The 26,803-nt window shown below is 34.4% G+C and overlaps 1 protein-coding gene across 2 annotated transcripts in view; it reads left to right on the top strand.

Moving 5' to 3' along the window:
* Window positions 1–18,662, top strand: part of LOC118202108 (glutamate-gated chloride channel-like) — a 410,115-nt gene extending 391,453 nt beyond the window's left edge. For both annotated transcript variants that reach the window (XM_085827212.1, XM_085827213.1), the window contains one exon: window positions 1,575–18,662. In XM_085827212.1, coding sequence (XP_085683338.1) covers window positions 1,575–1,826 — 252 coding nt within the window. In that variant the 3' untranslated portion in view covers window positions 1,827–18,662. The remainder of the gene's footprint in view (window positions 1–1,574) is intronic.
* The last annotated feature ends 8,141 nt before the right edge of the window (window positions 18,663–26,803 follow it).

Here is a 26,803-nt window from a genome sequence, read left to right as displayed (position 1 = left end):
CACAGCCGATACAATATAGGAAAGTGTGGTGGATGAAACAACAAAACGTGGAAGTTAAATTATGCCTGACATAACTGAAAACACTTCTATATTCAGCAATAGCAAACATGAAAAAAAAATTAACATCCTGAAAACTGTATGTCGAATTCACAGAAAATGAGGAGAAAAGAAAGAACAGGTACCGCTATCTTCTGGGGACGAAACGGAAGCTTATATCAGTCAAAATCGGTGAGATGTGCTTACATACAAATATTGCTACATACAAGTCGTGCAAATATATGCCTAGAATAGATTTATATTGGATATGGTACAGTTGCCATCCTGTCAAGCACGATAGCTCGAAAGATAGTTTTCCAAACAACATAATCTCTTTCGTTTGCTGTCCCTACTACATTACACTTTGTTCACAACTCTTTGCCATATAAGCAAACTAAAAAGAAATTTTCATTCGTTTTATCTGTTTAATGTTGTGTTTATATTTTTCCTGTATTAGGTTTAATAATTTTTTTATTATATGAACTTGCATCCCAGTTACTACTCTGAAATTTTAAATAAGCAATCACCTGGGCTCTAAAGACTGATTAATTGCTTTTAATTCCTTTGGCATGAACAGACGTAGGTTTTTCAGAAGGGATGCTTCAAAGCAGTGCATTTCATCAACTGAATATGTTTTCCGAATAACGTAAGCAAAAGAAAATTGAAGTCTTAGATTAATATCGATAAGCAATTTGTTATTTCGAGCAAATGTTTGTGGTTTTTATGCAGAATCCACGAGACATCTGTTGTACCTGTAAGAAACTATATCTTAAAGATATGATATAAATTCGTATTTGTAATAATACTTTTAAACCCAAAAGTATAAAACATACAAGAGGGAGAAAAATAAATTGTTAAATTTAACAAAATAAACTGTGTATAGAATCCGTGCAAATGTGTTACTTACAGAAAAAAATTGTGATTGAATTATCAATAATATGATTTAATACCAAATATATCCGCTAAATGCCAGTAGATAATTCCTCCACCAAATTACATAAGATGAGAACTTAACTAAGAAATTAAAAATAGGTTTTTATAATCAACAGTTTCTATTGTTACCATGTCATTGGCTGATCTGCATAAATGCTCCAGCAGTCTTATACAGATCATCCAGTAACATTAAATCTCTGCATAAATGATGCCAGTACTCTTATATAGATCATCCAGTAACGTTAAATCGCTGCATAAATGATGCAAGCACTCTTATGCAGATCATCCACTAACATTAAATGATGCCAACAGTGTTAACAATGATGCCAAAGGTACCGCTGCATAACTTAAAATTAGTTTTCCTATATATGGTAATCTTGCAGTAAACCGCAGTGGTTAATTGTTCGCCCCATACGACAAAAGGGAGCACCAAAGTAATAGTTGCCCCAAATTTTATCTTTCCGTGTTACAGGAGTTTAAAGATTTTGATCACTCATTATACTGCTTAATTAATTTCAGTAATTAAAGCTTCCAATTAGCCATCGATAAAATGTTCTAAATGCATATTACTTTCCCTTAGTTTGATTTATTCTCTTTTGTTTCAGAAGCCATTGGTGCAGCCAGGAGACTTAAACTCAATGACAACCAAATTCCGTGATTGTGAGGTGCATATGCCAGACAATGGTGGCAAGCGACATGGTCTCTTCCTGTGTGGTACTTGGTGGTTCCAAAGATTCCCGACTCGTTCAAAGAGGATCGACGTCATTTCCAGAATATTCTTCCCACTCGCCTTCGCCCTCTTTAACCTCGTGTACTGGACCACCTACCTTCTCCGAGAGGACAAAGACGAATACTAAAGGTTCGCAATCAACAAGTTGGTGTCATCGACAGCATTTGCCCAAACAAACTTTTCTTTAAAAAAAAGGTTATAAGGAAAGTTCAAAACTCCTTTGCAGTACCTCACTTTGACAATCTGCTTGGGTGTCTGTTCGTGATATTTTAAAAATTAAAAGTACACTAAAAGAGAGGTAAAATTTAATATTATTTGCTGAAACTAAAACAGCAGTGACGTTACTGTTGGTATCAAAAGCAATATTTTACAAAGATTAGTATTAGATATTTAATACCTGGCATTAAACTTTTTGCAAAGTTTATCTTTCCAAGCTTAACGGGAGATGTTAAGATATTGTAGCTATGGGTACTCCTTTTTTAATTTACATAAACCAAAGTAGTTAAGTAAATTCTTCTTTTGTTATGTAACTGAAGATAAAACTTTTATTAACAAGTTTTTTAATCAAAAAAATTCCCATTTTTTATTAAGTATTCTATTTTAAATTAAAAGCTATTGAGTTATAAATATCTTAAATCTTCTCTTCGAAGCAAAATTAAGAACCTGATAAGTAAGAACGATTACAGCATTTATTGAATTAACACGGTATTACTAAATAAAAGAGACACCGCAGGAATTAAAAATATTATCAAATATTAATGCAAAATTATTATCAGTGACACAGGAAGTACATAACACCATTAAAAAAAACTGATACAATCTACATTTCCATTTTCAGTTGTGTTCTAAAAACCTAAATTAACTTTACTTTAGGTTTAGGTTCTACCTAAATTAACTTTACTTTAGGTTTTTAGGTTTAGGTTCTACCTAAATTAACTTTACTTTAGGTTTTTAGGTTCTACCTAAATTAACTTGACTTTAGGTTTTTAGGTTCTACCTAAATTAACTTTACATTAGGTTTTTAGGTTTATGTTCTACCTAAATTAACTTTACTTTAGGTTTTTAGGTTAAGGTTCTACCTAAATTAACTTTACATTAGGTTTTTAGGTTTAGGTTCTACCTAAATTAACTTTACTTTAGATTTTTAGGTTTAGGTATTAATTTTACTTTGCTGTCGGATCTTTACTTGAACCGTAAAGCGATTATTCGCCAAGTTCAAACTGTACCAGTGGCAAAACGTAAGAAAGGTGAAAAGACTCTTTTATTCAACTCAAAAAGGAATTTACAGACGGCACTTCTGTTGCTTACAAACTTAACAATACTTTGGGCTGCAACTCAAAACAGAAATGTAAAATTAAAACTAATTTATATAATCAGCCGGAGTTGCACAGAGATAAATAATGTGAGTTGGCTCTTAGCCCTATCACCGACGTACGCAAACCGGCAATTAATAGGCACGGCCGTAAAACAGCAAGCTTAAATCAGCGAAACAACGTGGCCGAAAGGCAGAACACGCTCTGTGTAAACTAGCTCAGACATGATCTTTGTAATATCTTTCTGCACTACTTTCCATAATACGCGAAACGGAAATATCAATCTGGCAGGAAATGGAAATTAGGGAAGACTGAAAAGATAAGTAATTGGACAAAAACTGGTTAGTTTAAAACTAACGATTCTTTACAATGCTAAGATCTTCTTTTCCGTTATAATCATCACAAATGAGAGTAATATTTTATCAATAACTGACGAAATTCCCCATTTATGAGGAGTAAGTTTTAAGTGAAAACGCTCTTTGTTTTTCAAAAATGCATTCAGCCTTTTCAGTTTAAAATTAAAGACAGCGGCTGAGGTTATTCAAAACTTTTGAAGCTGAAATTCAAATTTTATCGCATTTTTCTAGCACACAAACTTATAATAGCAGCTATGTTATATCTAGTCAATCACTTTAAAATTGAATTTTTTATTATTATTCGAATTATGGCAACGCACGCATTGGCATCGGCCAAGGGAAAGGATGCAATCGTGGTGGGTTTTCAAGAAACACCAACTGGTATCACGAGGAAAACTGTAAAAGCTGCCATGCAGCTACATCATGTATCGGAAATTAGACCCTGGATTGAACTACCAGTGCTCAGCAATGCTGGGCCGCTAATGGACCAAAATTATATTTTTATATTGTCACTTTTTTCACTGGCAAGAAGCACAAAACGATAACTTAACTGTTTATTTTAATGCACACAAAACAATAACTTTTAACAAACTTAACACAAATAACAATAACAAATTTAACAACAATAACAAACAAAACAACAACTTTAATAAACTTAAAAATAACAAGCAGGCAATAACTTTAGCAAACTTAACAACAATAACAAACAATACAATAACAAATTTAACTAACAAAACACAAATTTTAAACTATAACTTAAATGTTTATTTTAATAACTTAACTGTTTATTAAATAAAAGTTAAAATAAAAGTTAAAAAATACTGTTAATTAAATAATATATCCTTTTATTTGTTATTAAGAGAAATGATATTTGAACAATTAGAATTTCTTCTGCATAACTTCGTATAAATAAAATAATTAAACAAAATCTTAGTAACGTCTTCGAAATTGGCTTATCGTTCCTCCCCCACCCCACCCCGAATACAGTTTAACGCGGATGTCGTTTACTTCATTTAATGCCTTATTTATTATTCCATTTACGTCCGCCTTTAATTGTTTAATTCAAATGACAATACAGTATCTCATTTGGTAAAGTTTTTAAGAAATAAATTAATCCAGCCTTCATCGGAAGAATGCTTCCACAACTCAATAAAAGTAGACTAAATTCATCTAATAATTGAAAACAGTAATTAAAACATACATACAATTTTACAATTAAATAATGAGACTACATTTATAGAAAAAAAAATATTTATCTTTTACTTAAAATATATCCTTTTTCTATATCAACAACCTGTAAAGTCTTGAACGGCCTGTGCAAGTCTTTTTGTGATACAGACACGATGTTATAGCTTTTAGTGAGATACACATGAAGTCAAAATTATCCTTTAAATGGTAATTTCAATTTAAGGACAAAACATAGTTTCTAAAGACAAATCTGGAGAGTCGGTAAGATTATTTAGTATACACATTAGTTTTTGGCAAAAACCTTCTGAACTATTATTGCTCAATGAACCAATGCATCACCGTAAAAGAGACACAAGCTGCCTACTGATGAATATCAGAGTCGATCTTGGAGAATCCTCTTACAAAATTGTCCCAAAATGCTTAAATTGACTACATTGACAATTTGTCCCTGGGAGATAAAGTCATGATAAATAATTCTCGATATTATAGTAACACTTAAATATTATTTTCATTTCTGCAGAGATATGTCTTTCCTCTTTTTTTATGATGATTTTGACTTGAAGTCAGAATTTGGCGATTAGTTTTCGAATTATAGCTAAAATACCATCTTTCGTCCTCTGCAATAATCCATTTTAAGGAATTTTTATTTGTCTCACAAATCTGAAGGAATGTTTTTTGTATACTGAATACAAGCATATTTTTGATCACCACATAAAGCATGAACTGCATAGCGATTTTTCCACTAAAATCTGACAAATTATCTTCCGATTAACCAATCCATATGGCATGATTTTAGCCATCAAACAACGAATCTTACTGTAACCATTCGCTGATTTTCATAATAATTTCTTCATTATAATTAAAACTCGAAAGTCCAGATCTAATATCATCTAAAATTATATTTACAATAATTTGAAATCGTCTATATATATACTACATGTCGATATACTACCTGAAGGTATGTACATTGGTTAAAACAATTTCCTCTGTACATTTTTCAGATTTTCAGCTGTTTCACCTGCATTTTTTTTTAAAGTCAAACTTACTAGTTATTCTTCATTCTATGCTACTTACTTGACAGTGTTGGTGGTATTGTCCCAACTGGCGATCTACCGAATTTCGTTAGTTAGTTAATCAGCTTTATAATAGATGGAGCCACCTCTTTTTCATACTATTTCGTTTCTAAAAGCAATGTTTCTGCTTATCGTTTCTTTCACATGCAGTTTTACCGTTGAATTTGCGAAGAGTTTTTAAAATGCTTTCTTTGAATCTTTGTTATCAATTTACTCTCAAATAAATTTCACGTTTACATTACAAATAGTTGAAATAAGAAGAAAATGAAACAACTGTTATGCGGAAACAGTGTTTAATTTATCTCCCTTAAAATCATTCTCTCTCTTTTTTGAATACTCTGCTTACAACAAATCGTTTGTAAATAAGTTTTGAAACATCTAAATATAGCAGTACAAAATCGGATGTACTACCTCTTATCTGTTTCATTCACTATTTGCACGACATTCTTGATATAATCTATATCCATAACATTTAGGGGTTCACTTTTAGTTTTTAGCTTCACTTTAACATCGAGTAATTCATTGAAATATTTAAACCAGCTAATCTAATTTTAAAAAGAATACTTCACCCTTTTATTCGCCCACTGAAAGTTTCCTTATACGCAGCATAAAACACAGCAAAAGAAATAAATAGCTTGCAAAAGGTAAAAAATTATTAATATTAAATAATAATAAATCTGATCATACAAATTTGCATAAAACGGCTGAAGATAAAAAATTTGTAAAAACAATAATTTTAGTGTCGCCACCTAACGATCCGTAAAGTAACTACAAAGTTAAACAAGGCATATCGCCTATTGGAAAAATACCAATATTGTATCTCTCTCTCCGACTAAAATGACTCTGTATTTCTCATCATACTTTAGTAAATGACATTGGGTTGTTGCCATATTATAGAAGAATTTCAATCATTTGGATAGAATTTATTGTTTCACCAATGCCAATCTTATGCTGTTTAATAAAAACAGTCTCATTACGTAATTGTCAGATCATGTGTGTGGATTGTTAAATAATACTGATGAACCTTTACAAAATAAATTACGTAACCAAAAACTGAATTAAAAAATAGTTATAGATGTTTTAGATGTTTTTCAGTGTATAATTTATTATATTGTTGCGTGCGTGCGGGTTCGTTATGAAATGAATGCACAAGTCCGATGAAAAATGAACAAAAATTTATTATTATCACAACAAAAATGCTTAAATTTTCTCAAATTATCATGCAGTATTACAATATCTCACAGTAGTTATCTTTTAACTACTCAAATGTCCAATAGAACGTAATTCAAAACAGCTAAAGAACGCTAATCCGCGAATTCGCTACAATCAACAAGAGCAGTTTTCTAAACAACAACAAACTAAGCATCTACTACAAACTGAGATGTTTTCCTCCTTTTATAAGATTTTAAAATCACGCGCTAGAATTTTCCAGTACTTTCTAGAAATCAAAAAGAGATATTTATTTATTTAATGAACGCGCTCTTGTATTTTCAATTTTCCGGCTTAGCTTTCTTTTAATATTCGTCACGCGCTGCACTGCGCGAGAAATAAAACCATTTAATTTATAATTGAAGTAACATTAGGTTTTTAAATACCAAATTCGTAACACTGCCCCCTTCCCAAGGACTGCACGTCCCGGGCAGTACAGTCCCTGGACAGGAAGCTAAACTTACAACTAAAGCATGAATGCAATAATAAGCATTACATTACAATAATAAACAACATGAAGAATAAATGCAATAAATAAAACAAATCAAATACAAAATACAAATCAAATGCAAAATAGAAATGAATTACTAAATACACATTTAGAAGCAAAAAGGACCATGGTCTTACACTATTTACAATTATTTACATTACGTACTATGGCTATAATAATAAGCTAACCTGTCGTAAGAGTTCGAAGACTCACGGATCCGAACCACGACGTCATTCGTGTTCAGCACTGTATATGGACCATCCGAAGGTGACTGTAATTTAGGACTCAGTCCTTTTCGTTGAATCGGGTTCCACAACCACACCTTGTCTCCTTTGTTGGATCTATGTCTAGTAGCTCTTGTGTCGCATCTGGTCTTCATTTTCTCCGTCGCCAAGTTGACTCGCTTTCGTGCAGAACGATGCATCCTCTCAAACCGGGGCTGGGCATCTTGGATGTGTTCCTCAGGCGATGAAGGCGCATCCGCAGGGCGACTAAACAGGCGGTCACAAGGCAGACGAAGATCTTGACCGAAGAGCTTCTGAGATGGAGAATAGCTGGTAGTCTTGCGTTTCTTTTCGACCCTGGTATGATTTCGGCAGCTTCCCGAGCTCGATCTTTCGGACAAGGCGTCGACATTTCCAGGCGAGGATCCCTTTTGAGGATGGATAGTCATGCCATCAGATGCTGAAAGCAGCTTATTGTTTTGGAAATCTAAGGAAAAATTGTATTTCCTTAAAAAGTCCAATCCGAGTATGCATGGATCTGTAATATCCGCCACATATGCCGTGTGATGGTAGGCGACACTTCCAAACGTGATGTTTACGTTTAACTTCCCAGTTATGTCGATCTTGTCACCAGACGCAGTCTGAAGGGTAACACAGGATGGCGTCCAAATAAGTTTATCTTTAAAATGCTCAGCTAAATCTTTCCTAATGATGGTAACATTAGCTCCTGTGTCAATGATCATATTGCAAGGAACTCCATCGATATTCCCATTGATGGACAGTCCGTTATTGTTGCCACTCACTATAGAGATCTTAAGCGCTTTAAAACAGGGTTTTTCATTATCTGGCAACCTCCGTTCCTTGATATGGTCATTAATTTGTTTCCTGCGTCGTTGCCCAGAAATTGTCTCAATTTTCGTACCCTGGGGTGTTCTGCAATTCTTTCGTACGTGGCCTTCAGCTCCACAGTTCCAGCACTTTGGTTTCTTGTCAGTCCTTTTCCTTCCCGTGGCATTTAATTGTCTGCTTAAATCGTATGCCTTATTTTCCGTGCTCTGGGGAGTTCTGCAGTTCCTTCGTAGGTGGCCTTCAACACCGCAATTCCAGCACTTTAGAGTCGGTTTCGTTTCACCACTATTCCGTCTTAAAGCATTCACTGGTCTTGTCAACTCATCCGTTTTATTATCCGTGCCCTAGGGTGTTCTGCAATGCCGTCGTAGGTGACCTTCAGAACCACATCTCCAACATCTTACAGCCACTTTATTCTCACTGCTACTCCGTATCAAAGCATCGACTTGTCTGGATAAATCATCTAAACGAGCCATCAATTGGTCCCCTGGGTCGTGGACTCGCACAGCTCTGACTGGGTAGCGATCTCTAAGAGTTGCCTGCTGGGCTGCCTCCAATTTCACGGCGTACAACAGAGCGCTTTTTACATCCTTTACATCTGCCATTCGTAGGGCCTTCTGTATTTCGGGATCCCGGATCCCATCGATGAAATATTGCAGGGACAGGATTTCCCTTGTTTCTGTCGGGCACTCGGAAAAGGCGTGATGTGACAGCCTTTCAACATCCGTGGCGAGCTCCTGAAGTGATTCGGTGGGCTTCTGTTGACGGGATTTTAATTGAAGCCTGCTGTAGTCTTTTAAACATTTCTCGCCAAAGCGCAGCTCCAAGGCGCCGGACAGAGCTTCGAAATCTAACCTTTTGTTTTCGGGAAGAGTCTGAAGAATATCCGCTGCGTCGGCTCTTAAAGAAGCGGCGAGATGACAGGCTTTAGCTTGGGAATCCCATCCATTTGCATCCGCAACGATAGAAAACTGGGTCTTGTACACTTGCCAGGATGTCTTCCCATCATATGTGGATAGCTTCAGAAATGGACGAGCAGGCATCGGTAAGAATTTAAAATCATCACTCTTGCTCCCTGCCGTCGCTACGAATTTCTTTAGAGTTTCCATTTCTTTGGCAACTGCAGAAACTCTCTCATCAATTTGTTGTTCGATTTGGTGTTGGACGGCACAAACTCTTCCTTCAATTCGTTCCTTCACAGCCGAAACTCTCCCTTCTATATGTTCTTTTACAGAAGAAACTTTTCTTTCTATTTCTTCTTTCACCGAAGAAACTCTTTCTTCAATTTGATCTTTTACGAATGAAACTTTTTCTTCAATTTGTCCAACTTTATTTTCAACTGTGTCAATTCTGCCTTCCATAGCTTCAAATTTATTTTCTATTATGCAGGTAATATCTCTTTTCATTTCTTCTTGACATGCTTCAATCTTTTCTTGACCAGCTTGAACGGCTTTCATTTCGTCCTTAACGGATTCCTGGCCCAATTTCATTTCTTCTTTAAATGAGGCAAAGGCTGATATTAACTGCCTTAATTGCTCTTCCATCGCTCTTGTTATTGGCATTCAAATCCCACTTCTGACACCAAAAATTGTTGCGTGCGTACGGGTTCGTTATGAAATGAATGCACAAGTCCGATGAAAAATGAACAAAAATTTATTATTATCACAACAAAAATGCTTAAATTTTCTCAAATTATCATGCAGTATTACAATATCTCACAGTAGTTATCTTTTAACTACTCAAATGTCCAATAGAACGTAATTCAAAACAGCTAAAGAACGCTAATCCGCGAATTCGCTACAATCAACAAGAGCAGTTTTCTAAACAACAACAAACTAAGCATCTACTACAAACTGAGATGTTTTCCTCCTTTTATAAGATTTTAAAATCACGCGCTAGAATTTTCCAGTACTTTCTAGAAATCAAAAAGAGATATTTATTTATTTAATGCACGCGCTCTTGTATTTTCAATTTTCCGGCTTAGCTTTCTTTTAATATTCGTCACGCGCTGCACTGCGCGAGAAATAAAACCATTTAATTTATAATTGAAGTAACATTAGGTTTTTAAATACCAAATTCGTAACAATATAAAAACTTTACTTTCCTAATTGCTTGTAAAAAAAATAATTTTTAAATGCTCCCTCCTTTAATAAATCTTATGCAAGTTCTACTGTCAAAACCCTTTCTTACAGTATGATGAAAATGTGTTGGTTCCCCACCCCCTTGTCCACTCTAATCGCTCAATATTCCACAAAACACTGAATTCCATAATAATTGGCAGAGGTTGCATAAACTCAGACAGGCTTTAAAAGTATTCTTCTCTGTATCTGGAAAGCAAATTAAGCTTCAATCTGTCTTAAGCCGGTTATTTTAACAGAAGTTTACTATGTTTGCCTTTTGAGTTTTAAAAATTTATGGAAAAAATTTATGGTATTAACTCTAAAGAATGGTGTAAAGCAAGATTAACTAGATGTTCTCCTTTTAAAAAATTCAGTTTCAGTTTTAAACCGGATAAAAAGTTAATTTTGTGCATTTTCCACACTTAATCTTGAAGAGTAGCAGCTTTTACGTTACTTTTTTTTTTATTAAATAAATGTGACGTAGAAATTTTTAAAAAATACACAAATATGAATGTCCATCGCGGATTTATATTGCAAAATAAAATCCACACAAAGAAAAACTCAGCTTTTAAGGCTCTCATTATTGTCGATAAATAGTTCTCAGACTTAGTTTAGCTAGTTACTGCTCTAAGCAGTACATCAAAACGTCTATATAAAATAAATAATTTAAATGTATATAACTACCAAACGTTGTAGAGAAACGTTTTGATTTTATTCACTTACTCCTAAATTTCATATTAATATTTCTGAATTAAACTATTCATTAAACAGTAATGAACAATCTAGATCTAACATCACAATCGGATATCTTGTTTCAGACTTTTTTATGTTGTATGCAGCTGAAATTGTAATCCATTTATCAAACTTATTACAATGTGTATGACTTTACATACAAAAATAAGAAATGCTTTATTTTGTCTAAACTCAATCAATCAATCAAGAAACAAACAGCAATCAATCAAGCAAGAGATTTTAAGAATCCAAAATTCTGATTTTTTGTTATAAGAGAAAATTTTTTTTCTCTGCACTATTTTCCAAGAAACTTAAAAAGACACTGAAAGTGAACTTCTAGAATGAATATAAATAATTATCAACATTTTAGTTGTTAAATACATCAAAAGAAAATACACTTACTTTTACATGAAACCGTGTACACATACTTTTAAATAAAGCTCATGTAGTGGTCTGCATTTAGATGAATCTACATACAGACTTCAATACGTAGTACTGCCTACCTTTATTTTGATTTATGTCCTAATGAAATGACTCAAGCATTTCGAAATACCATTATCGTGGTCTCTTAGCTCTATGAAGTATTTGCTATGCAGAATAGTGTCCGATAAATCAATGTGTGTCGTTTGATTTTTAAAATGCACTCAGTGTCATTTGAATGTCATTTGAATTTAACGCCAGATAAAATTGAATGCAGTCAATTATTAAATAATTTTTACCTAATATAATACTGAATTATCATATCATTTTAGATACTCTACAAGATTTGTTTTCCCTCGTGAAGAAAAACTTCCTCAAACTAAATTACTAAGTAAAATTACTAAGTTTTATTTGAAACTGTAGAGAATGTCACATACGGATAAGTATTGCTGTGGTATTGCGAAAGGAGAAGAAAGAAGCACGCTAACCCAAGCTATATGTTTAGGTTGTAAAACTGACAAACAGAGTCTTAAATCTTCACTAAAACAACAACAAAAAAACACCTTTCAAAAGTTATTTATTTAAAAGTAGCTGAAAATTTAAATCCATATTCACTTTATGCAAATTTTTTCATTTTTCTATACAAGTATTATAATTTTAGGTTTCAGATTTATGAAAAATCTAAGAATCCGTATAATACGCTAAATTACTTTCTGCACATCACTTACAGGCTTATTTTTTAATAATGATTAAAGAAACAGTGAGAAATGTCTAGTTGATATTATACCAATTACATTGTACAAAAACGAACAGACAGCAAGCTTTCCTTATCTCCTTACGTTCTTTTATTCATCAAGAACTGATATCATAGTCATTGCAGAAAAATGCAAGTATCAAGTCCCCGGTCAAGACTGGAGAGTGAGAGACTTGTATACCGACATCATTTTATCGTGTATTTTGAAAATATTTCAACAGATGGCAGCACTGTGTAGTTGCGAATTAACCACTGGAAAACAATCGAATTTGCCCATGGATTAAAGGAAGAAATACGACAATTGAATTACTTTTCAGACCGTTGCTGTTGTAAATAACGATATATTTATATATACATACACATATATATACTTATATATATATTTGTCTTGTGAGAAGTGAGGTTTTTGTATAAGCATATGTTCCGTATTTATATAAATGTCCTTCGCTAATGTTACGCGTCATGTGCATGCATTTTTTCAAGCTTGATAAAGATTTGACCACGATTTTGAGCCTCATAAAGCGTTTCATTTTAACCAAATTTAGTTTGAAATGAAAATAATATAGAATTTTAAGAAAGATATTCGATAGTGCTCAAATAGCAATTATCATATTCAGGAAAACATAGATTTTTCAAACAAATGCTAAAATACGGCGCAATTAATAATGCCTCTTATTATTTTAATTAATAAAAGATGTATTACTTATCAAGTACAAAATAGTTTATTTTACGATAAATGAGTAAAAACAAACTTCTTTCTTGATATTGTTTGGGAAACTCTTTATGAGCATTCTTTGGTCAAACTGAATGTTTTTAATTGTCTTAGATCATGAGCAAGAACTGAAATGATGTTTATATCAAGCAGAACTTAGTCAATGGATTGTGTATGAATGTATGGTAAAATGTGTACTAGACGTAATCTTTGTGCACATATTTGAATCGATTCCTCTGTCAAAATCTTCGTCAATCTGCAGATGAAGAGACAACATAGTCTCAGTGTTTTTCATCATTAGGTGTTCATCTGCTTGACAACAATGTTTTTCATATCATATCGCTCTTAAAACTAAACTCTATTTTATTACTATATCTTCCGTTTGCCATTCCAGAAAGAAGAATAAAGTATTAAATATCAGACGGTAGTACTGGAGTAAATACTGAGGCTTTGTTAGCAAGCTCTTTAAGAATTATTGCCTCATTTATACGTTTATTAACTCATTTAGAGGATAAATATACAAGAAAATTTAATTACCTTGATTTTTTTAAACTATAAAAACTAGCTGTACAGCCTATAGAAGTGGCTAAACTTTTATTTATTTTTCTACGCATTCTTAATCAATTTTTGAGCTTTTCACAAAATATTTTATGAGCAACTACAACTAAAACCACTAGTTATATTTTCAGCTTTTAAATCTGAAAATATGTTTCTGCATTTTTGATGAAAAGATAAATTTTATGTTGAATTTTAATTTTTTTTTTTTTTTTTTTTTTTTAACCTATATACTCTAAATCAGAATTTTTTTTTCCCTTATGAGCATTTAGTACTGAAAGTAGCAATTTTATTTCGCTATTATGTGTTTTTAATGTATATCCTTTCTTTCTGGCATTTGCAAGAAAAAAAACTGCTCTGTGTTTTTTTCATTATTAACTTTATATAAACCTAAACCTAATTTACCTATGCACTTTAAACTTAAATCTAATTTACCTATGCACTTTAGATTAGAATTTTTTCTCTGAGCATTAAGTACAGAAAGTAGCGATTTTATTTGACTATTATGTGTTTTTAGTGTATACCCTTTTATTCTTGCAAGAAATAACCGCTGAGTACTTTTTCATTATCAAGGTTTACAATAAACCTAAACCTAATTTACTTATGCACTTTAAGCCTAAAACTAATTTACCTAATTTTCCAATGCATTTTAAGTCAGAATTTTTTTCACTCGTGAGCATTTAGTACTGAAGGTAGTAATTTTATTTGGCCATTACGTTTTTAATGTATAGCCTTTCTTTCTTGCACCTGCAAGAAAAAACTGTTCGGCGTTTTTTTTCATTATCAAGCTTTATATAAAAAATTTACTTCAATTTCATATTTACAGTCTTGAGCAGCCTTCGCCCTGGTATTCAAAGCCTCAAAGTAATGATTCCGGAGCTTTTTTTCTGTGTGAAGAAGTGGTTGCGTTAAAGTGCTTTTCGTATAATAAAAGTGAACAAAATTCGCTTATGTACATAAACACTACCAAACCTACATCCGAGCTTGTATTTTATACTGTAGGCTGTACCAGACACTACGACATTTAGCTTCAGATGAAACATTAGCTGTAAAATGCCTGTAAAAGATGAGTAGTTAATTTATAAGCCCTCTTATTTCTTTCGAAATTTTTCAAAGCATGTACATGGAATAGGAGAAGAGACTTTTACTGATAAATACTACTATTCTTGTTACTAACTTAAGTTTTTTTTCTTGTTAAACTAATGTCTGAAATGAAACAAATAACACAAAATAATTTTCATTCACTAAGAAATGCACACAGAAATCAATTCGCATTTTACATGTTCATATCATTTCCACTTCTTAACATTATTTGCACACAGCAAAATTTCATGTCTGGATCCACAATTCTAAATTTGTTGTTACTTGTTTTTTTCCTTAAATAATCGCATCATCGTTTGAACGATGACAAGTGACTTCCTTTACCACTCGAAACTTGATTATTTTGAGATGGAATTCTTTATTTTCGTATCTCGGTTTTGTTGTTGTTGTTTCCTCCCGAATATTTGATGGGTTTTACTGCTCAGCGAACGACGTCATGTTTATCCTTCTTCAACCAATCTGTCGCCTTTTCTTGCATAAGGACTTGGATCCAGATCAAATCAAAAGACGGCTTGATTGTCATTATTGCCTTCTTCAATAACACTAAGTTTACTGTTTTTCTTCACTTTTATGATGAGAGACTGAGAAATGCTAGCTTAGGATATTTCACAATGGTGTTCGAATAACAACAATAACAAAAAGAGGAAATTTATTCCTAAAGACTTAGGTTATTTGAATTCGGCAAAGCCATGGCGGTTACCTGTCTAAGAGAGAGAATGCCATCGTGGAGGATCTTCTGGTGGAAACTGGCTCGTACTCATCTTATGGGGGAAAAATACGAAAACCAACCATGTAGCCAGCTCGTTCGGCTGGGATGGAACTCAAACCAGGCTGAAGTATAGTGTTCAGCAACCAATCAACCACCGATAGAGCTATCAAGAATTTGGGAAATTTCCCGAGGCACTGGTGCCTGTTACGTTCCTTTGTGACCTGATATCGATTGTTTAAAAAAAATGAAACAATAATCAAAGATCTATAATTCATGCGATCAAAAACGACAAATTAACAAGAAGAAAAATATTTAATAGCAGTGTAAAAATACCTGAATATAACTAACGGTAACCGTATTAAACTTAACATTCTACCCTCGTTGTCGTTACTTCTCGAAAATTCGGAACTGTTAGTTCTAATTCTTTACTCCATTGCAAAGAAGAGAAGAATTTTCATGTCCGTCCCGTTACCCGGACGATTTCACAAAATACTATAAAGATGACGGCAACTTTATGCAACAGCCATTTGTTCCCCGAGATTAAGACCTTCACATGGGTGTTCGGCAGCCTTGATGAGAACTGCTTTCCTTATATTGCTGGCGCACTTGCGCCTTTATGCCGGGAAGCACTTCTGTTTTGGCGAGCGATGGTTAATTTAAAAAGATGCCAGTATTTGCGTGCAAGTTGGCGATTGTTCGCCAAGATTTTCACGTGGGCGTCCGGGCAGCTTTGACAAAAGTTACTTTCCTTATAATACTGAACTTCATAATGGTGCTGGCACCTTTGCGCCTTCGCGAAAACGCGCGACTTTAAAAGATGCCAGTTCTGCAAAGGTCCTCAAGATGCCCGCGCTGGTTAGACCATCCAATTCGCTCCGTCTGAAGAGAGTTTAAAATAAACAGTATTTGAAATTTATATCTCTACAATAAAATCTATTATTTCTATTGTTATTGATTTTCCATCAACTTAAAGTTTATTTAATGATTCGAAAAGGTAATTTTCTATCTCTGCGAAAATCTTTTTCTGGCAAATTTTCCAACAGTTTTGGACAACATTCATCGAGAAGATTGGAACTCATTGTTTCTTCCTTGACTTTCAAGAAGAGAAGCTGAGGAATGGTAACTTTGACCATTTCATTTGTCGAGTAACAACAACATATAGAAGAGCAGGTCTTCCTGATAAAGTATTTTTTTGCAGTTCATATTTCTAATGTAAAATCCTCTGTTTCCATTACTGATGGTGGAAAACATAAAATTTATTTAATTACCGAAGGCATCCCTCCTCTTAGGCAGATAGCCCTCGAGGCTTTGCCCTTATCACGCACACACACACACACACACATTTAATTACCCAAATTGGCGAAATTTGCCAATAGGCTTGGATAACATTCACCGAGAAAAACGTTGGAACTCGTTGTTTCTTCCTTGACTTTTAGGAAACGAAGTTGAAAAATGGTGGCTTTGCCCATCTCATGTTGCAAGTAACAACAACAATAGGAGAACATGATTTCCCGATGAGTACTTTTTGGAAATGTTATCTCTAATGTAAAATGCCGTTTCTTTTGTTGGTGGGGGAAAACATAAAAGTAACTCATAATTTTTCTTCGTCTGCGAACCTTCTTTATGGCGAAATGTGCCGAAAGTCTTGGGGAACATCCACTGAGAAAAAACTGGCATTCACCGTTTCTTTCTTCACTTTTATGAAAGGAAACTAAGAAATTATATCTTCAACCATCTCGTATTGAGAGCAACAACCTAACGGAGAAATTTCTTCCTGATGAATATTTAAAATACACGCTGTTTTAGGAGTTGATATTTATAATGTAAAATCCACCATTTCCGTAAAACACAAAATTTATTTAATTATTCAAGCTGCGAATTTCTTCATCTACGATAACCTTCCTCCACAGAACTTTACAGGACTCCAAAAATGTTTCCCATCTATTTTTAAAACTGTCATAATATTTTCCCTTATATTTTATGAACGACTAATGTTTGAATCACCAAATTTCTTTACCAGTTTTTCGATGGTTTCTCCTCGTGTAATTTTCAGCCATTTTTCTGCTTTTCATAAACGGAACACCATTTTATTTCTTTCTTCGCGAACCGTCTTAATATTCTTTTTTAATTCGGCAGATAGATTGGCCTTCATATGTTTTGACATTTAAACAGCATGTAAACATGAGACTTTTATACATGCTAACGAAATTTTAACGAAACTCGCCTTCTCAGTCCCAGTCATGAATGAATTTTGTTACACTCCTCTCTAATCAGATCGCTATAAAGAGCTTGTGGTATCTTGTGTTTGGTCTTTTTCATTTCAGTAATTTCTTTACAGATGATACTGTTGTTATTGCTATGCTTATTGGCTTTCTGGAGGGAAGTAAGCATTTATCAGTTTCCCTCCATATTTGTAACCGTTATTCTATAAAGCTCTAGAAGTATTTATTAACAGAGCACAGAAACAGTTACAGAGAAAATACTAACAAAAACAGAACATACACCAAAACGAAACACCTAACGTTTACAATTAACGTTCGAGTCACGGTAACAATACATTCGAGATCATATATTCTTCGCAGGTGGAGGTCAACTGCTTAAGTTGCACTCGTCGCCACTAGATGGCGTTCGATAAAATAGCTCTGTTACATGCAAATAGTTTTGTTACATATTAATGATACCTTGGCACGATAGATTCTTATTTTACATTTTTGCTTTTTGCTTTGGATCATAGAATCACTTTATGGTCACTTTATCACTTTAATGATTAAAAAAATGTTTTCGTTAAAATATTACCCAAATACTTTTTAACACATAATTTTTCTAAAAGCTGGTTTAAATGATTTCATTCTACTCATCTTTTACAGGAATTCCGTCTAATGGCAGTTGTGTAATAGCCCTTACAGAAATATGTTTTTCATCAGTTATTGATCACTTTGTACACTATTCTGTTTTTTCGTGCTAGGCATGCAGTTATGGAAATACTTATTGAAGGTTTGACAACGGTATGATATGCGTCAAGAAATGAGGAAATAATATAGCTTCTGTATTACTGTACTGTAACTACTTCCTGCACGCCTGGCTGGAAGAAGAATTGTACGGGAAAAAAAAAAAAAAATCCAATGTTACTTATATAAAAATAAAGTGATTATAGCAGATACTGAGTCTGTCTTCCTCATTTACAGAATACGAATTGTAGAAATATAGTACGCAGAAATTAAATGGTAACATACTGCAACGTATGATAACGACTTTTTTTAAATGAAAATACAATTAATTTTAAACAATGTGGCGATGACGTACCCCAACGTCTTGTGTTGTCCAGTATCCACTTCAACATTTGACTTTCGAAACACAAACTACTAACCTTCTGCAGAAGCATTTACTGATAATACAAACAGTTTATTAACAAATATTTTACGGGCTTTGTGGGTAAGAATCATTCAGATAAAAAACGTATCAGTTTTAGTATCATTGTTAGTCAATTTAGCAAATACAAGTAGATTTAATTCAATCCAACAAGTTTAAATGAAATGCAAGCAAAAATGCATGTAATTAAATATTGCGTACAAGGAAGTCAGGTGGTGTTTTTTTACATTTGCACGCACATACGCGTTTCGATAGAATTTGGGCTGTCTCTTTGGGCTAAAAATATTTAAAAGAGCATATCTTTAGAATTTCCGAGAGACAGTCTTGCGCGATAGAGATAAAAATTATTTTTTCCGTACAGTGTTGTCAATGCTCGCTTTGAAATCGTCGAGTTTTTTTTTTTTTTTAACAAGAATTCGTTAAAGTTTTACAAAATATGAAATAGACAACAAAACAAATTCCAAAGTCGGGCTTAAAAACGCCCATAATCGGGTGGAGGACTACGTTATTCATAATTTGATGGCTCTTGATACCGTTGATTTTTCAGTGTACGAGAAACATACACTTATGCAGATTCTTCGTTATTTACTTTCTTTAAATATAACACAGAACGATAAGATTTGGTGGCAACAATTTTAAAAGTGAAATGGACATTTAGTGAACGACGCAAAATACAGTTTCGAGACTAATATTTCCTCCGGCCTAACGCCCCTTTGGGTTAATAATGAGCAATACAACTACAGTTCATTAACTGAATTTTAAGTCAGTTTAACAAAAAGAAATTAATTTTCTTAAAACGATTATAATAAAAGCAAAGATCTTCCATCCCGCGCCAAGCTTAATCGACGCCGTCGTGCGAGCACCTTTATGCAGTGGCGATATTAAAGGGACATTGCTTATTGTTAACATTTAAAATGAAGAATTATTAGGATAATATGAAAAACCAAAACAAAAAATTACATTTTTTCTTTTAATTTGTCTAAATATGCAAACATTTTGTGCTTTGTTAAGACCCACACTCAAACATATTTATTGAAGAGTTATACATACATTTATGTTATAAAATGCTGCCCAACCAGTATAGTGGCTAGCGTTGCTGACTGCCGTGGCGAAAAGCCCGGGTTCGAATCTCGGAAAAGGCATAGATGGTTGTAAAAGTATTGTGTCCGTGCGGCATGGGGGCACTCTAAATATGCGAGGCAAAAGTCCTCTCGAAAGGTAGGGGAAGAGGGGTTGGAGACGCTAAAACCCCTTCCCCCCCCCAGGATGCTCGAAATTGGGGGCGAAACCAAAGAATATGTATTGTTAAGAAGGAAAGCTTCGCAGCAGCAAGAGTGGCTCCCTCCGAACGAAAAGGGACACAACTACGCATGCGTGAAATATCTGTCGCCAAAAAGCGCCAAAGGTCGAAGCTGATGTCGAAGTTCGAACAGGTTCGACGGTCCCGTTTATCAAGAGTTTAAAGCTGTGTGACTCCATTTTTTTTTCCCTACATATTGACAGATATAAAATCAGACATCAAACTGCGATATGGATAATACAAGTTCAACTAGTAAAGCAAAAAAGCATGAAAATTCGAGTTTAAATTATCGCGAAAAGTCAAAGAACGATTCACCTTAACCCGTGTTCCTCAATTTCCTGTACACGCGGCGAAGGTGGTAAATCTCGGCCAGGTACATCACAAAGGGGGAAATTCTCGCCAACAGATTCCGTCGCCAAATCCCTTGGCGAATTGTCCCTCTTCTTTCTAGCGGCGTAGACGACAAACTGGTTTACATTACGTCTACGGAGACATTCCTTCTTTACATAGACTTTCTTTGGCGAAACTGAGCTGAATTGCACTGTCACCTGTAAGGTGCTAAAGGCTGTTGCCAACGACAGCCGTACCTTGCGCTCCTTGCCACGAGGAATTTTGTCGGCTTGGGCTGACTATAGATCAGACAAGTGAACATTAGTCAACAACAACATGTTATAAAAACGTAATACTGCAAGCGAAGCGAAATAGTATACTAAACGCATTGGATTACCAAATATATTGCTGAATACTATTTATTATCTTAAAATTTAAAACAAATTAATCCAGATATCTGATAAGTTTGCACTGAATAAACTGCCGTTCGCAGCGTCGTTCACGACAAGGTTCAAACTGTGATTACAACACGGCAGAAAAAATGCCTTAGGGCTGCTGATACCTAGGGATATATCCAAAATTCTTTTTTTGCACACCGCTACGTTGTTGACAAAGACGTAGCTTAGAGTTTCAATCGGCGATGCTACATTTCCTCCAAAAGTTTGCAAAAACTACAGTTCATGCGTAAGATCTATACTATTTATATCGCTGATTTTTATCAGTTAATACCTTTTGCAGTTTTTGACATAAGTTGAGCCGATCTTGTAAATATATATGTGAACGAAAATACGCGATGCCGATGCGTATGTGAGGATAGACCGCAGGAGCCGTAGACACGATCCACAAATTGCTTAGTCTTTATTTTGTGTGTACTGTTGCATTCGTAGTAATTTGTGCAACATTTTTTTTTTTTTTTTTTTTTTTTTTTTTTTTTTTTTTTTTTTGGTGATCTCTTATTGTTATTCTACATAAAAAAAGTAAATGCAGTTACATATTATGCTAAACTTAGGTTAGCTTTTTAATTCAGAAAAAGAGACGATTTGAGCATACATTCAAAAACATTTCTTTCGATGAGCCACTTGTTTATTAAACTAAAAATTATTATCCTTCGAGAAGAAAGAATTGACATATTTACGTAGTACCACTGCATTTGAAATATACGTATTTGAGATTTGAAAAAGTAAAAATATACAAGGTATTCTGAAATCAAAAATCGGCCATTTTCCGATTTTTAGCTATCTGGAAAACCGAAGGAAACTGTTTCGTTATTTCATTATCTCTTAAATACGTGCTTTAAATTTGATTTATTTACTTTAATAAACAAAAGATTACTACCACCTCCTTGAATTATTTGGTACTGATCTAATAATTCATATATTTTCCAAGCGACGGCTTAAGACCTACTCAGTTTTTCAGAAGTAAGGTAAAATATTTCAAACAGTGACTTTCCGAGTGTTTTACACAAGAGTTCTTATAATAATTATTTTTTACTTTTATTTTTACTTCCAAATTTTTTTGTTTTCATTTTCCCGCAGATGTCGGAAGAAAAACAGAAAAAACTGTCTGGGTATCAGAATTTAATGAAGAAAATGAAAGTGAGAGGAAGACTTAATAAACCAGAACTTTAAAATTACTCAGTTTTTCCAAAACTCAAAGAGTACCCACGTTGACGCTACCAGCACTAGTTGTCCATCTACGTCTCAGCTGCCAAAAGAACCTAATAATCAGAAAGAGTTAGAAAGTAAGTGCTTTCATCCGGGAATTACCTTTAACTTCAGTGCAGCCGGTTGAAAAAACAGAAGAAATACTAGCGAAATCTACCCTTTCTGCAGTAGATACTCATTTTCCTGTGCCTGATGATTCCGGATTATGCCCAAGTCCAATCCTTGTAAGAAAATGGTCCTGCATCACCTGGTTTCGAGTTTCGGTTTCCCAAATGACAAAAATGGACGTAATTTTTTTTAGTTATACTTTTGCTGAATCTTGCCAAACAGCGAAAGAGTTAAAAGGGATTAGTTGCTAAATTCTGCTGGAAAAAATTCTGTTTATTGTTTTTGTTGCAAAATTTTTAACAGTTTCAGCAACGCAAAACCGAGTAGTTCTGAATTGAATGAATGGAACCACTTAAAACTTCATGGAAAAAATAAAATGCATTTCCGCAATCTACATCTTTGGTCCGATTTCTTAGAACGATTACGAAAGAATAAACCTGTTGATTCAGAATTTCAAAATTTATTAAAAAAGAAAAAAGAGACTAAGCATTGGCTCGATGTTATTGAAAGAATTATCTATGCCATTCAGTCTTTAGCCAACAAAACTTAGCCTTCCCGTAGTTCCAGTAACAAATTATTCGATATTGACCCTATCATGTTTTTAAATATTAATAAAATTTAAACTAAAAAAAATCTGCTTCATTACCTTGTATAAAAAATTCAGAATAAAACAATTAGCTTACTAGGGGATAATATAAAGCAAATTATTTTAAGTAATGTTAAACATTTTTCTATTTTACTTGATTGTACCCCTGATGCCAGCCATCAAGAGCAGATATCAATTTGTATGAGGCATCTTAATTTAGAAAATACAGACAAGAGTATTGAAGAAAGGTTTTAGTATTTTGGGTGTTACAACAATGCGGCCGATGAAGGATGAACAATCTTATTAAAGAATTCAGAGGAAAATGGTTTAGATACTAGTAATTTAGGCGGCCACGAATACGACAATGGTTCTAACATGAGCGGTAAACAATTTTCGACTAATTATGCTCAAATCGTTGCTTTTCTGAATTAAAAAGTTAACTTAAGTTTAACATAATATGTAACGGCACTTACTTTTTTTTCTTTTTTTTTATGTAAAAAACAATAACAAGCAATCACAAAAATTATAAATGTTGCACAAATTACTGTTGCAACAGTAGACACAAAATAAGGATTAACCAATTTGTTGAATGCGTTTACATGTGCATCGGCATCACGTATTTTCACATTCAAATAAGACAGATGAGAACACCAGAGATGAACTCCTGCCCTGTTTATAACTTTCGGTCAAATAAGACAATGTGCTAGCAGGAAATGGCACACAGAACTAGCAATCTCGAGGCTGCCCTTAACAGAGTTAAACGCTTCAACCCCTACAGGCGATCCAAGGAGCCGCTAACCTATCGGTCGAGCCGACGAGCTAAGACTGAGTCGACAGAAATACTCAGCAACTCACATTTCACGTCCCTATTCTAAAGGGATGGTAAAAACATCTACCATCAACAGGTGCCACAACCCCGGACAGCAGAACGAAGTCACTTAAACACTGACAGACAGACTGGGTCACCAATCCGGACTGCTTTCACTACGAGATGGTATACAGATGTCGGCTTTAGACGCCCCCAGGGCGAGACTAAGGAAGGATATGAATATGCAGTTTTGAGGCTCCAGATCCCCAATGGAAACCTCAAGCAGTTTAAAGGCTCGCTGAATTCGCCTACTCCACCGACGGGGGTGTTCGCCCCGAACAACCATGAATATCTGACTATATAGCTCAACCACAAACAGCAGAACGGACGAGAACGCCATATGATCCTTGCCGAGACTGAAACAGCTATCGCTAGCGATGACTCAAGTCCTGTGGAGACTGATTTTAAACACCCGTGACCGAGATTGCCTAGGTGCAAATCCTAATCAGTAGCTTCCCAGGTTTTACCTGAGTCGACCCCCGGAGAGGCGTTCAAATAAAACAACTTTTCTGTTCGGACGAACTGCTTGTTTTAATGATTGCCCGGCGCCTTTTTCACATGGCGCCGTCGTGCGCCACACAACCTTGCACGTATTGGCGGCGCTGGCCTTATGGAAGATTTATCAAACTCTCCGTTTGAAAATGCACAGTGTGTCTAAAAATTTTAGGCCTGAATTGTTTTGACAAACTTTCAGTGAAACCGCAAAGCAATAACTGATAACATATCTTAGCCTGCTTCCATTAAAATATCGTCCTTTTACGGAAAAAAAGTAGAATGCATAATTTATTTGATTTTATGTAGCGGCTAACTGCCGTTACTGATTTAATAACTGAACAGAAAGAAAAGCAAGCCAGTTTCTTCTAGTTATAATGCAAATGTTTCAAACCAACTTATTTAAAATAAGTATCACTGGGCACCTAGCAGACCACGTTCTATTCTCCGAAGTGAAGTACGAGTTAAATGAAACTATTTTTCACAGAAATTCGGTATTGCAACAGCTGATGTGTATGAAACGACTTCGAAGCTCTATATACATGCCAAGCAATAATCGAAGCAATCGAAGTTCTACATACATGCCATTAGACACATAGAACGTTAAATAACTAATTATTTTCTTTAATTCTCACATTTTACAAGTACTCATCAGTCATACAACTCTCCAGACACCTGTATAAAATATAACTAAGCGCCTGCAGAAATTTGTACCTGTTTTGTTAACATTGGGAAAAGAAATCAAAAAGGTTATTTGAACAAACTATTTTTATATTGAAAATACAGGGTATCCAGAAATAAAGAGTTAAATTTTGTGACGGACTTATTGAAGGAGTAGGAATGTCTTTTAAGGAAAGAAATAAATTTTCGAAAAGCGTCACAAGAGGAGTTTTACTTTGAAAACCTGTAGTGAGGATCTTTGTCGTCATTACGAAACAGCAGTTTTAAAAACCTAGAAATATTCGTGGATATTTTTGTTTCCAATGAGCTTGCTACTCACAATGACGATTAAATTCACGAGATCGCGCTTTGTTGGTAGAATTGTTTTACCAAAACAGTAATTCCGCAATAGCTGCTCCACGGAAATTTCGGACTTTGGAGGGGATTCCAAGACGTTCACTGAATGTTAAAAGCCTTCCGAAAATGATAATGAAATTTGAAGAAATAGGATTTTTTTTTTTTTTTTTTTTTTGTTTGCTCTCGAAACGGAAAAATACCCAATTCTGCAGAAGCAGTATAGGAGGTTGCGTTTCAGGTGGTAGAGTACATAGCTGCAAGCTTTCAGGCAAGCACCACTGTCCAGCGTATATCACACTAGTGCAGCGGTTTGTTTCCACATGACTCTGAGGCTCGACACCGGTTCTCACTTCAATTTCTTGCTCTCTTTGAGGTCTATTCTGAATGGCCTTGGAATATCCTCTGGACAGGTTAAGTGCATTTTCATTTGGCCGGTGCACTAAATACTCAAAACTGCCCGATATCTGGTCCAGTAACATGCATCTCTGGACAGATATTATGAATGAAATCGTCTCAGCTCTGCAAACACGTCACTGCCTTTTATGCATAATTTTTATGCAAGATGGAGTTCTTACACACATTGCATGTTAGGAATGTTCTTAAACATCATCTTACAAAAGAACGTATCATCAGCTTGCATTTTCGTAATGTGGAGCCTCCTCGATCGCCAGACCTCAATTCATGCTGGCTTTGGGGACATCTGAACCATCTGATCAGTCGTCACAATCTATTGCCAGACATCAATTCATGCTGGCTTTGGGGACATCTGAACCATCTGATCAGTCGTCACAATCTAACAAACTTTACTTCATTTTAAAGCCAGCATCAGTCAACTGAGGAACATGCCATTTTGCAATTTCAAACTGTAGCTGAAAATGATGTGAAACATGTTTTATTGTTCAAATCTGTAAAATGTTTTGTAGGGGTTTATTTTAATTTTCTAATAGTTATTTTTATTTTTGAACAAGACTTTAGTTTTCACGATTGCGTTTTATGTAAATGAGGTAAAATCAAGTATTTAAGCTTCACTTTACTAGAAGAGTTAGCATGTTCTGAATTTCGGCCACATTGTTGCTAATAGTCTAAGCTTACTACTATTCTTCAGTGCTTATCCCAATCGGTTATTTTAAAACGAAATCCGACTTCTCAATTTCACTATATGAATTGATAATCCACTGAGCTATTTCCAATGTCAAAGCATCCTTAAACCTGGTTTTTACGTAAAGAACACTTAAATGTTGAGTATAGGTCGAAACAGCATCATCTTGGCAATTTATTTATGACTAATTCGGGAAATTGGGAGAATTCCCGTTGTCGAAAGTTTTGTTTCATTAGATTAATTCTAGGAAGAAAAGCTATAATGATGGATTCTGTTGTTACTACATTTGGACTGTCAACTCATAACTGCAAGACAACCTTCTTAAGTTCTTGTCATTCTCTTCACACAGGATTTTCACTGTTTACAGTTTAAAAGTGCTTTTTCTCGCGATGTGTTTTTTCGTTCACCACGGGTGGAACTTATTTAATGGAGGCAAGCGGCAGCACGATCGCTGCGCTCCGTAAAA

Source organism: Stegodyphus dumicola, chromosome 11 (genome assembly GCF_044657685.1).
Source record: "Stegodyphus dumicola isolate Sdum_Otavi_A_Nest chromosome 11, ASM4465768v1".
NCBI lineage: Eukaryota > Metazoa > Arthropoda > Arachnida > Araneae > Eresidae > Stegodyphus > Stegodyphus dumicola.
Note: the sequence above shows the minus strand (reverse complement) of the source record. Positions and strands in the feature narration are given on the sequence as shown.